The sequence below is a fragment of the Chelmon rostratus genome, chromosome 18 (assembly GCF_017976325.1).
Source record: "Chelmon rostratus isolate fCheRos1 chromosome 18, fCheRos1.pri, whole genome shotgun sequence".
NCBI classification, from domain to species: domain Eukaryota; kingdom Metazoa; phylum Chordata; class Actinopteri; order Chaetodontiformes; family Chaetodontidae; genus Chelmon; species Chelmon rostratus.
The window spans coordinates 12,140,187-12,153,256 of NC_055675.1; the positions used below are offsets into that span (position 1 = coordinate 12,140,187).

Sequence of the window (13,070 nt, forward strand, 5' to 3'; positions counted from 1 at the left end):
ATCGAGACACATGAGGGAAGTGGTATCTCAGAAAACTGGGTGTGGATGATGCTCTCAAACAAACACACACACACACACACACACACACACACACATATGTCACTGTCACTTCTGCAAACACAAGCTAACATCATTCAGCAACCAGAAGGTTAGAAAAGATTTTAAAAATACAGATTATCTTGATTCAAAGTCCACTTACTAGCTTTTTTTGGAGCTTCGTCTCACCTCAATGGGAGTTGGTTCAGTTGTCATGGAGGCAAGAAGAGAAAGTTATTAACTGATTTGACTACAATAAACATCCTACATAACAGATTATTCATTTTATATCATCTTATTCATATTAATTTCAAACCAATATAATATGTGCCCATTTCAGAGGCCGTTAACGATCACAATTAATGATGGTTGATCACATCTGATTTTGCTTCAGTCATTGGAAATGCTGTGTGAGCATTCTTAGAAATTGCACTAAACATTGTACATGAAACATGCTGTGATTGCACAACACACTGTGCAGCGTAGCGTCTTCCTGTACCAGAGGCCGACCGTGCGGTGGGTTTGTTGGTGACCTTTGCAGTGATCCACTACAAAGTGGAGTAAAGCAACACATCAAACGGTCACACAGCGTGTGACTGGAGTGTTTCTTGTGTTCTTAATCTTTTTCCGATTGATCTGTTTCTTTTGAAAGTGAATTTTGAACTTTGTTGCTTGTGCAATGAAGTCTTGGACTCTTGAACCCGTGTGTACAGTGTATGTGGCCACTGTAGGAGAGGGTGAGGCGGGGGGTTTTTAGTTGTTTGCATTCTGCAACCTCACCCCTAGATGGCACTAAATGCTACATACTGGTCCTTTAAAACCAAAGTTAAAGGATTTAGTGGCATCTCAATACCCCTCGCCTCTCAAATCACGTAGGAGAGTGTGCTGTGGCAGCGAGGCTGGCATAAAACACGTAAGGTCGTCTCTAGAGGCGAGGATATGATCCCTCACCAGCTCACCACGGACAAACACTGCCAATTTTATTTGCTGGAACACACAATCCAGCGGCGGGGCGAGCCTGGCTCAAACCGGAGTTCCCGAGTACACTGAAACACCCACTCGTGACTCTCGCTGTGTCACGGCTCATCGCTGCTTCGATACGTGCGTGCCTGAGGGTGGAGTGGTCACAAGGTCGGCCGAGTGGCGACACCCTACTGCTAATTACTCCTTGTCTCCATGGCGACATGGAGGTGTGAGAGCAGGACAAACAGAACACAAATTAAAACTAGGATGACTGCCTCATGGCTGTATGTCAAGTTACAGGCTACATGCATGTCTGCCCAGACTCATGATACAGGCAGTGAAGTCTTTGAGGGAAATTAATAAAAGGTGTTAAGTGTATTTTTTGGTGAAATGGAAGTTGTCTCTATATTGTATGAGTCCAGTGAATAATGTCCAGTGAGAAGTTGTCTTCATTTAAAGACTACTTTTCCAGACGACTGATAAGGAGCTTCATCACATGGTGCAACAACAATCACCTGAAGCTCGATGTCAGCAGAACCAATGAGCCTGTGGTGGACAACAATGCTTCAAATATAGATGCTGCTGCCAAGAAGCTACAGATTGTAAAACGTGGATGTTGCACACGTGTTTTCACACAAGATCTATACAAACACCACAATGTCAGGGTGGACGCCCAAGATTAGCGCCACCAATTCAGCATCTGACCAAATGTGAAATATGGTCACAATCTGCCTTCTGTTCCTGAGTTAGAGTGATGAATAACGGCGAGAAAAGTGTTTCTGGAGGACATCATGACGTCACAGTGAAGCCGACCTTTGACCTTTTGGACACAAAAAGTCATCACTACATCCTATGAGACATTCGGCTGAAATGTTCACATAATAAGCATGTGAATACTTGAGTTAGTGCCAAAAACACGTTTTGTGAGGTCACTGTGACCTTTGACCCTCGACCACCAAAATCTAATCAGCTCGTCCTGGAGTCCAAGTGGGCGTTTGTGCATCAATGCGCTCTTGAGATACCGCGTCCGCAAGAACGGGACGCCTGCAGTCATGGCTGTCGATGGTGCGGAGTCACACACACTTCACTCAGTACGGGTGACTTACATTTCCTTTTAAGTGTCTGTCAGCCAGGGTTCATTCTCATTGACTCTGAAACTAGAGAAGTTTATTTAAAACAGTGAAAAATGTTTGAGATCAGATCCTGGTACGAATGATCCGAAATAAAGACAATGAATGTCATTTGAAATGCTGTGTGAACTGGTGTCAGGTCAGCTGTCTCTGCCCTGTTTATATCCTGTGAACTGTGTAAAATGTCTGTGTGGGTGTGGGTGTGTGTTTTTGTGTGCAGTAAAAGTAACCCCAAGTCCTGGTGGCCATTCCTTGAACCTCTTCCTGGCTAAAACAGAGGCCATGGACGAGGTCAACATCCTGTGAAAACACACACACACACCTGCACACACCCACCCACACGACGCTTCAGTTCATTTTTGTGAGTGCGACAGTGAGCGTCCGTCTCAGGTTGTTCAGCATTCACAGATTCTCTTGTGGCTTTGGAGACTCTTGCCAAACAAGCCTGACTATTGACTTTTAAAATAACAAGCATCATTGTTCAGAAACCAGGAAACATTTCAGAAATATATCAACTTTTGACCTGAGAACAGATTTAACCGAACTCTTAACACTGCTGCGATGTTATTTCAGACTCTTGGGGCAGACAAATAAAGCTCTTCCTTGTGTTAAATAAAGAATTTCTTCCATAAGGTAACGTCTCAAAATAACACGAGCACATCATCCCGCGCTGCCGTCAGCTCTGACTGCTGCTGGCGAGTTACTGTCTCCATCTCTGCTTCAGATGTTCTGAAGTCTCTGGCCCGCATGGAAATATCTCTGGGAAAGAAAACAACGTCCTTGTTACACAGTACGATAAGACAACATATCACACTATTGTGATCTGATATTTCCTCTAATGTAAAACCGCTTCCACCTGAGCGACCTGGCGGTGAACCTTCAGGATGTCGCTCTATGAGAACCTCAGATAAATGTCAAGCTTAGCTTTTTCAGTTCTGGTCAAAACAAGACACACCTCAGATATTCTGCATCCTCGCGAAGCAGCTTGACATGTTTACAAGTCCTGTGACAGTCACTCTTTTAGTGCCAGTGGCCGAATGTTACTAAGTACATTTACTCAAGTACTGCACTGAAGTACAAATTCCAGGTACTACTACCACTACATCTTAGAGGCAAACATTGCACTTTTTACTCCGCTACATTTCGCTTTAGTTACTAGTTACTTTTCAGCTTACAGTTTTTCATACCCTTCCAGTCCAGTGAAAACCACGTATCTCCAAATATGTACTAAACTAAATAAACCATTAAAAAACCCTCTTGGATTAGGTGGAAAACGTCACAAAAGTTGACTTTTTGGAGTTATATGGTTCTCACAGGTCAGTGACGCTACAAACATATGATCATCTTATAGAATATGATGCATTTTGGTAGATTAAAATAGCCGACAGTATATAAAGTCCTTCATGAGCTCCAGCAGAGCATCTACAACATACACATGAATGCAGCAGTAACATTAATCAACATCAGTTATAACAGTAAAACACTGACAGGGAGCTTTTTACTGCACAGTGAGTACTTTTACTTTTCATACTTTAAGCACATTTTGCTTGTAATACTTGCGTACTTTTGGTTAAGTAAGGTTTTGAATACAGGACTTTTACATGAGACGGAGTACTTTCTCCTATTCTATCCTCCACTGTTTACTGCTCTGGTCAAAGGGCAATTCAAGAAGCTGCTTTCAATGCTACATACGTGGAAGTGTGTGTGTGTGTGTGTGTGTGTGCACGGCACGCAGGAGCAGAGTTTTCATCACTGTTATGTAAGAGTTGTCCGAACGAGGAATTCTCTGATATGTTATCAGGGTTTTTGAGGAGGACAGGCACCAGACTGACTCAGCTGCAGACAGCACAACTCATTTATTCAGGCGTGGACGGTCACTAGTCATCACCACTATTCCTGCTGAAGTTGATAATTATGAGTAAAGCGAGTTCCAGCTCATTTTAAAATCAATAATTTAGATGTTTTTTTTAACGCTTTTGCACTCAAATGAATCTAAAGGCAGGAATTACAATTGGTTGTTGCTGATATGGCACAATCAGGAAGATATCCCTTCAATTTTTCTGATATTTGCATCCTTCACGTTGTTTTGGAGAGGAATAATTAACTGTCAGGATGCTACAGCAGCCCTTTCACTGCTTTCATCTAGTAGTTTCTAACTTTTAAAGTCGGATATTCTATTACTTTCCCATCCCTGCCACAATACATAACCATAATTCACCATATGAGATGAAGTATCCTCTATGTTGGGTGATGCAAAAACATGGAATGAACCATTAGAGATTAAAAGCAGCCTTTTCAGCTCATTCCATGTATTCAGACGTGACACTCTCTGCTTTCACTTCTTTGATCCAGATCAGCCTCTGGATCACTTCCCACCGTCAATCCCTGCTCCACTTGTGATCTTAAGCCTGCTTCCATTGAGCTTTGTGTCGCTTTATAAACGGACGTGTTGTGCTTTAGGTGTCGTGTTTTGCTTCGCCGTCTGTTCGCCTAAGGGCTGAGCTCTGTAGCACTTGATGAATGAGCGTCTGTTGTCTGAGCTGGCCGAGAGCCAGGACGGGGAGAGGATGTGCAAAGAGGAGATGGTGGTTATTGTTTGCTAAACATTTTCCTCTTTGACAGACAGACAGGATGCATTCTCAAAGCGTGAACATAAAGCTTGAATATAAACACTGTGGTAATGAAAGCCTGCCGCTACTTATGAAGTTGATATATAGATTTCTTAAATGGCATAAGCAGTATCACAATCTGCTTCTCTTCATTCCTGACATATAGGAATCATTTCCCATCCTATTCCAGATCAAATCCACATCTGACACACCCCTAGAGAAAATATCTGAGCTTTCAAACTGTCCCTCCATGATTGATGATGATGCAGTTTCTCTGCTCAGATCAGTTAAATCTGTCTGGTGTTAACACAAATCCTGACACACAAACTGAAATCACGCTCCGGTACAAAGATCATCACTAACGTGTGAGAATAAACAGAAAAAAAGAAACAGCAAAGGCTAAATTCCTCTTAATTCAGGCTTCTCTTCATGTGACTCTGCTGCCACACAGTGGTCACTAAAGGTAATGTTTCAGGCTTCATGTCTACAACAGTTTATTGATGCCTTCTTCATAGGGTGGACTGACCTTAATACAGTGTCAGTCAAATGCCACAAAATTTGTTCTTGTAAAAAGATGATTTTTTATATAGATATTAGGACACATTTTAATGTTTATATCAAAGGCGATTTACTTTAATTAGGACAAATACTGAGAATAATTTCAGCTCTGCTTCGGTGTACTCCTTTTGAACATGTTCTTCACTGGAGTCCTGACACAAGTTGGATTGAAATATATAATACTGTCATTTCTATTAGCATCTATGTTTACCATTGACCTGTATGCTTTTTATTCCACTGTGTATTGTCTCCTCCTTACTAAATGAGTCTGTGTACCTTGGTTAAATTTGATCATGAAGCTGCTGGTATTTCATATTAACACTATGGCTACAGTAGAGTGGAGGCATGAGGTACATAAATACTGTTTCCTCTAAGGATTATTATAATAGCCAGCCGGCAGTCAGTTAGCTTAGCATAACATAAAGACTGGGATCAGGGGGAAACAGCTAGCCTGGCTCTGCCCAACACTTACAAAACCCAGCTACCAGCACCTCATTAATGAATACATTATACTGATGTTGTTCAATTTGTGTAAGGGCTGCTCTGTGTTTCATACAGCAACAGAATGGAAGGAACAGGAGAGGCAGAAGCGTTAATCGATTTAATTAAGTGTGATTCGTCTGCCGTCATGATGTGACACACTGTTATTTTGGCTCAGCTGCTCCAGAGTCAGACTCCCAACCTCAGCATTACTCTGCTGGTTGCGAGCAGCACACGCTGTGCAGCACTGGAGCCTGCTGGGTTTCCACTTTCGACACAGAACAACTCAGTTGACTTTTTAATTTCCTAATTGTAGCTAATTTCCTCGGAGAGTCACTTCTGTTCTCCGGTGAAGTTGGATGGAGCTTTTCTGGCGGTTTGCTGAGGTGACCGAAATCAGAAAAGAGGCGTAAAAGGTGAGGCCAGACGCCCTGTGATCCGTGATGCCGGCAAACGACGCCCTTCTCTTCCCACCACCCGCGCCACCCCAGTCTGTGAGGCGGACTTTCCATTGCCACTCTTTCCAAACCATCAGTTTGCTCAAGTGATGCAATCTGAGCAAACTTTTGCACCAATCCTTCCGCAGAAGGCTTCGTACTGCTTTTTCCCCATGATTTTAGATCTGCTGCTGACAAAACACTCATTTATAATACTGAGAATATTTGTTAGGATTGAAATTGACACAAGATGACATTAAGGCTGATTTCTGTTCAAATTAAAGTTTTCTTTGGTCTCATGGTCACACCTGTACATATTTTCTAAAGGAAGCAGTTTTGAGGCCACAGTGCATACAGTAAACCACATCTGTGCTAATATAAACTACAAATGATTTAGATTTGCTTGCTGAAGGAGATATTTTACGCTACTGATTTTCACACGTCCAAGTCAGTGCATTCAAGTTACACTGCTCCTGCCTCTGCTACAAACCACAGGTTTCAGTTTTGAGTTAGCAGATTTCTGCAGCAGTCAGCCTCCAGGGTTTGGTTTGTGTGTGTGTGCGTGTGTCCTGAGTCTTAACCAGAAGAACATACATTTAAGTTTTTATTCTCAATGTTCTAGCTGCAGAATTCATTTAACACATATTACCATATTACCTTGCTATGCTCGTGAGTGCTATGCAGTGCGGCTTGCAGGTTAAGGTGCTGCTGTGAACCGCAGCCACCCCCCATTCAAGACCAGCTGGGGACATTCCCCACCTCCGTCCCCCTCATTTCCTGTCCTCTCTGCACCATCACAAAAATTTCTGTAGATGATATTTTTCCTCCAAGAGACGAAACAAGCATCATGACGCCACATCCACTGTCCTGGAGGCTGTCCTGGCAACCTCAGCAGGCAATTTGGCTGACATGAGCAGGAGGTCAGCAGATTAAGCTCACCTGTAAGCCTGTTTACCTGTGGTTGATGCCGACTTCAGGCCTAGTCCACACATACACAGGTATATTTTCAAATGTATTTTGGCCTTGGAGATAAGTGTACAACTTAATATTCCACTTTCATTGAGGAATTAAGGCGTCAGAACGCACTGTGGAGGTCACGGCTGCGTTCAACACTCCCACGACAAAGATGTCAACTTTTCGGATGAGACCCAGTCACGAAATTATGAATCGTATTGAAGCATGTTGCAATATTTCTAATTCATTTCTGTGATATACTGCAAGGTAGCACAGTCAACGCAGTAATGCCTGTGATTTTGCTGTAATGGAATATTGCTTCATGATAAATAAATGAATCAAAGAAATGATAATTTTATAAAGACAGCAGTGAGTCTAATTTTTAGGCTACCTGTTGTTAGAAAGAGTTTCTTTAGGAGGACAGATGTTGTCAGTGTTTGGGCACTCGAGTCGATCCTGACACATGTGTGCGGTGTGCTTCTGGATGTTAGATGTTCTCCAACAGAGAAATGTAGCGTAGCAATCGTAAAATAAAAAAAAAAATACAGCCTTAATTCAGTGAGAAATGCCCTTAAATTCTCTTTAAATGCCTGAGATTCATGCATAAACATCGCCTCTTCCTCCCCTGTCCATTCAACATGCTCCATACTACTACAAAAGTGCTGCAGAACAATACATACAGGCAGTGAAGGAACAAACCAAAAGTCAGCAGTCACAGAGCAGAACGTGGCCCATTTCAAAGTTTCATAGAGTAAGAAGGAAGATTTAAAAATAAAAATCTCAAACTGAAGTTTAATGCTGCACCTGCCCTTCGCACAGGATACTTTAAAGTCTTCTTAAAACACACGTGTTAATGTGTATTAACACAATGATGTTAGATGTTATCATTTCATTTATCATGTTTCAGCATTTTAAACCATATCCTCCTTAAAATAAACCACATGAACCAGCCGCAGGGAGAGCAGTTTAAAGCAACAGTGCATCTGCACACACACACACACACACACAAACACACACAAAGTGAGTGAGGTGGAGATATGTTGTCTTCATTTCATAGAATCTGTTCTCACCCACAGCATCCTCTCCCCCCGACTCTTCTGTCGCCTCTTCTTACTGAGAAGCGTTGACCACATGACCACAGTTTGTATGCATGCTGGGTATGTTTCAGACTTTTTATTTCTTTATTTTTGTCATGGAACCTGTTTCGTCACCTATGCTTTCAGCCACACACACACACACACACACACACACACACCCACAGAAAGCACCTTGCAGCATAATAAAAGTGAGGGGCAGGGAGCGAAGGGGACAGAAAGACGACTGACAAGACAGGTTAAGGCCGCCGACAGAAGCAGTCAAGATGATGATGACGATGATGAAGAAACCCATCATTCTGATGACCTGTGTCTTGCTTTTCTCGTGTCTCGCTGTCCTGGCATCTGACAGTAAGCTGGCTGCCTTCCACTCATTTGTTTTTCTTCAATATATGCTTCAGCTTCTGCAATGATTTGTTAAAACAAAAGGTCAAAATAATCAATGAGACGGTTCCATGATTTAAAGAGAGATTACCTGAAAAATAATAAAGAGTGTTTAAAGGCTGAGTCAGCCGAATGAAGTCTCATTTCTGAGTGTGTTGGGAGGGAAAAAATGTAAAAGTTTCTCATAAATCCTGGTATGTTCATAGCATTTGAAGGACTGAAGTGTTTTTGTTGCTTAGCAAAATGTTGAATCGGCGCATGTGTGCGTCGGCTAAATGTGAATCTCCCTTTCGGTCCGTAACATTTCTGTTTTTCTCTTGTTTTCTCAGACAGCTTCAGTCCAGATGAGTGCTGCTTCGACTTCTACTCCATGAAGCTGCCTAAGAACAAGGTGGTGAGCTACAAATACACAGACGTGCGGTGTCCCAAGAGTGCTGTGATGTGAGTGTCTTATCTCCTCTTACTAAACTTCAACCAAACTCTCTATTTATCTATCTATCTATATATATATATATATATATATATATATATATATATATATACACATATACATGTACATATATATATAGATATATATCTATCTATATACGTACATGTATATGTATATATGTGTGTGTGTGTATGTATATGTATATGCATGTACGTATATAGATATATATACATATATACGTGTATATATATACACACACACACATATATACATATATATACACACACACACACACACACACACACACACACATATATATATACACACATATACAGGCATGTTAAGGATGAATATTGATTTATGTGAACAAATGGTAACAACAATCTTGTCTCTGTGTCAGTCTCACGATGAAGAGAGGTGGTGCGTTCTGTGTGGATCCGTCTCTCGACTGGGTCAAGAACATCATCAAGGCCAAAGACGGGGTCCGAACTAAAACCGTGAACAGCTCAGGGCCCAGAGACTCCAACTGATCCAACGCATGCTTCAACACCACACTTTAAAGCTCACAGGGCTGAGCAGACGTGGCGACCCACGATTTCTCTCGAAAGCTTTCGCTGTTTTGATGCAGAATATTTAAACTTTTTCTTTTTAAATGATCTGTTCCTTCATCTGATTTAATTCTTTTAAGTGATGTATTGTATAATTAGATATCGAAATGTTTTCTGATACACTATTAAAAAAAATGATTAAGCACATTTTCTCTTCTTCTTCTCTCTTGATGATAACATTGTCGGAGAGTAGAGACACATCAGAGCTGATGTGGTTTCTGGCAGTTAAAACCACAGGAAATTCAGATCTGCACCACAGAGGCACAGAAAGACTGATTGAACTCTTTACTCTATATCTTTCATGTGCACTTCCAATATTCAAGGCAATGTTATTTTTATACTCTTCTTGCATATAATGTATGTATGATATTGTTGTTCTATTTTTACATCACCTTTTATTCATGCTTTTGTTTCTGTCTGTGACATCTTAATTTATCCAGTGTGGGATCAGTAAAGTTAGATCTTATCTTGTCTTAATGTGCAGTTTAGTGTGTGATGCACCACTGTGGGCAGCAGATGTCGCTCTTCTCTCTTTTTCACATTTTCTAAAGATCCAAAAATGCTTTATAGCGGTTCCCAAAGCCAGGCTTTTAGCACTCAGGGTGACTGCAGCACTGTTAGCAATTGTTTAATATCATTTGTCATTGCACTCACGGCAACAGTAGCTCAGTGAGATGGTGTCTGAAGTATCTCATGTGCAAAACCACAGTGCTGTCAGTTACGCAGGTATCAGATCTGACAACTCAGGCAGCTACAATCTGGGGTCAGCGCTAATATGAAACACATGAAGGACACTAAAGAAACGGACTGCAGACGTCAAGTTTAACTTCAAGAGCTCTGTTAGAGTTCCTCCACATTTCTACACAAACTGACCCACAAAACCTCCTCCTGCCCCAGAACGACATCTCAAATAACCCAGCTTTTCTTTAAATAGTTTAAGACCCAGAAATTATTTTCATGCCACCCTCCACGCTGTTTCATACGTGTGTGTGTGTGTGTGTGTGTACACCATCCTGGAAGCACAAGTACTCAATGAAAGCTTGTGACAAAGGCTTTATACTCACACTACAGGTGACCCATTAGAAGGGCTGGTCTGATTAGATTTTGGAGGCTTGCTGCATAGATTTGCATTTCAATGAGGACGGGGGAAAAAAATCAGGGAAGATGGGGCAGCTCGAGTGCTTCTTGTTTGCAACTGTGATGATCGTCAACAATCGTGTCGCTAAATAACAATTATCAAGAGCCGCTGCAGCTCACTTTCATCTTCAGTGCTGCGAATTTGCTGGAAACGCTCATTCATGAGGCCGCAAAGGGGGTCTTGGAGATGTCCTGATGAATTTGCATGTAAGGACTTCAGTCGGCGTGACCCGCCTGGGGCAGAGAGAAATGAGGACACAAGCAAGCAGCAGGTTTTACAGTCACCAGTATTCAGATCCTTGAGAATGAATCAGTGTAACAATACTCCATTACAAATAAAAGTCCACAGAAGTATTATCAGCAATATGTAGTTTAAAGGGACAGTTTACCCCAAAATCAATATAATTTCCCCCCTTTTACCTGTAGTGATATTCATCCATCTAAACTGTCTTGGTGTGAGTTGCTGAGTTCTTGAGATATAGCACTTTACAGGTAAGAGTGAACTACAGGGGTGAACTGTCCCTTTAATATCAGAGGAATATGACGTTCATGTGTCCATGTAGCCAGCTGAACTATAGTTTGGTGGTGTGGTCCAGTCAGTGGTCCCCAAGCAAGGGGACGGGCCCCTCCAAAGGGTCACAGTCTGAGCGGTGGTGAGAGGATTGAGGGGAAAAAAATGAAGAAATTGTTGTGAAAAGTTATCTGTTTGGACCTGGAACAATTGTTTAAATGAAGCTATCTGAGAGGTTTAGAGGAGAAATGTCTTCTTGGTGGAACAACCCAAAGGGCTGCGTTTACGAGGGCGCACAAGCCAAAATGGTTTGGAGCCACAGTTTAATCTAAAAATAATATGTGCTATGTCAAAGATACAATATGTCAATCATATGTTTTTAATACAACATCTTAATTTGCAAAGGAACGACGCAGAGCTCATTACAGCTAGCGGGGTGGGGCACCAGCATGATCAGTGTAGCGTTAGCTAGCTATCCAGCTAAACGAGCTACCTGTGAATATGGATCTGGCTGGGGATACAGTGATTCACTCGATGCGTGGAAGAGTCTTGTTGCATCTTTGAAGCTTTTATTCTGTTGATGGGCGAATCATTTCAAAAGTGGAGTAGGTTCCCATCAAATATGTATTTTCAAATACATAATTCATTTAGAAGTAATTTATGATTTCTAATAATCACGTTCGTTTTAGCTACAGACATGACTATTACTTCCTGTGCAGAAATGTGTTAACAGTGAGTGTTTGTGCCCGTCAACCAACGTATCTGATTAGATCTTTTTAAGATGTAGTGACACATAAACACATTCAATCATCAAGCTCCTCGGTGAGCGCGGAGTGTTTGTGCCGTGGCAGCTTGTTCCTGCTGCTTTATCCGAACAATAACATAATGTGAGTTCATGACAAAGCTGCACTCGTAGGCTCGTGTAGGGAATTTAGGTGGCATTGCAGAAAAGGAAAGGAGTGTGTGAACACGGTACAGGCGATGATACAGTCCGGGGGTGAGGGACACAACAGTATGTCATCACACACACACACTCACACACACACACGTGAACGCACATATGTATATAAATAACTGGTGTGTGATGTCAGCTTTTCCTGACAGATGGGATCAACATAAATTAAACCCCCCTGAGAGAACAAGAGATAGGGTTTGCGTGTGCATGAGTGTGTACGTTTGTGTTTGTGTGTGTGTGTGTGTGTGTGTGTGTGTGTGTGTGTGTGTGCAGAGCCAATAAGGCAAACAGGAGGGACAAAAGAGTAAAAGTGGATCATGCAGTCAAATGTGTAAGAATAGCTATAGCAACAAAAGTGTGAAAGCATGTGGTAAGACCAATGCCTGTCACTTGCTCTCTCTCTCTCACACACACACACACACACACACGCACACACACACACACGCACACACACACACACACACACACAGGTTATTACGATGCTCACCATTATGAGCCGAAGGGGAAATTAGACTGTAAATCACCTGTTTAATGCTGATCATTTAGCACCAACCTAGCAGAGTTACATCACTGAGTCACCGGCATAACTCTCACAACCAAAATGTCACTTTAAGACGTCTGCCATATAACTTTTCTTGTCACGTTGTCATGGTAATAAGCATCAGCACACTACACTGCATGCCTTTGGCTGAACAATCCGATGACGATTGAGTTTAACGGTCCAGATTCCTCAGTGTCCTGCGCTGTTGTACACATGATAATGCTGCTTTGCATGACAAAAAAA

The 13,070-nt window shown here is 41.9% G+C and overlaps 1 protein-coding gene across 1 annotated transcript; it reads left to right on the plus strand.

Annotated features, from left to right (window-relative positions):
* Window positions 1–8,527: 8,527 nt before the first annotated feature.
* LOC121622155 (C-C motif chemokine 4-like) lies at window positions 8,528–10,114 on the plus strand. Its single transcript, XM_041959022.1, has 3 exons — window positions 8,528–8,612; window positions 8,975–9,086; window positions 9,476–10,114. The coding sequence occupies exons 1-3, from the start codon at window positions 8,528–8,530 to the stop codon at window positions 9,603–9,605; spliced, it is 327 nt and encodes a 108-aa protein (XP_041814956.1). The 3' UTR covers window positions 9,606–10,114.
* Window positions 10,115–13,070: the final 2,956 nt, after the last annotated feature.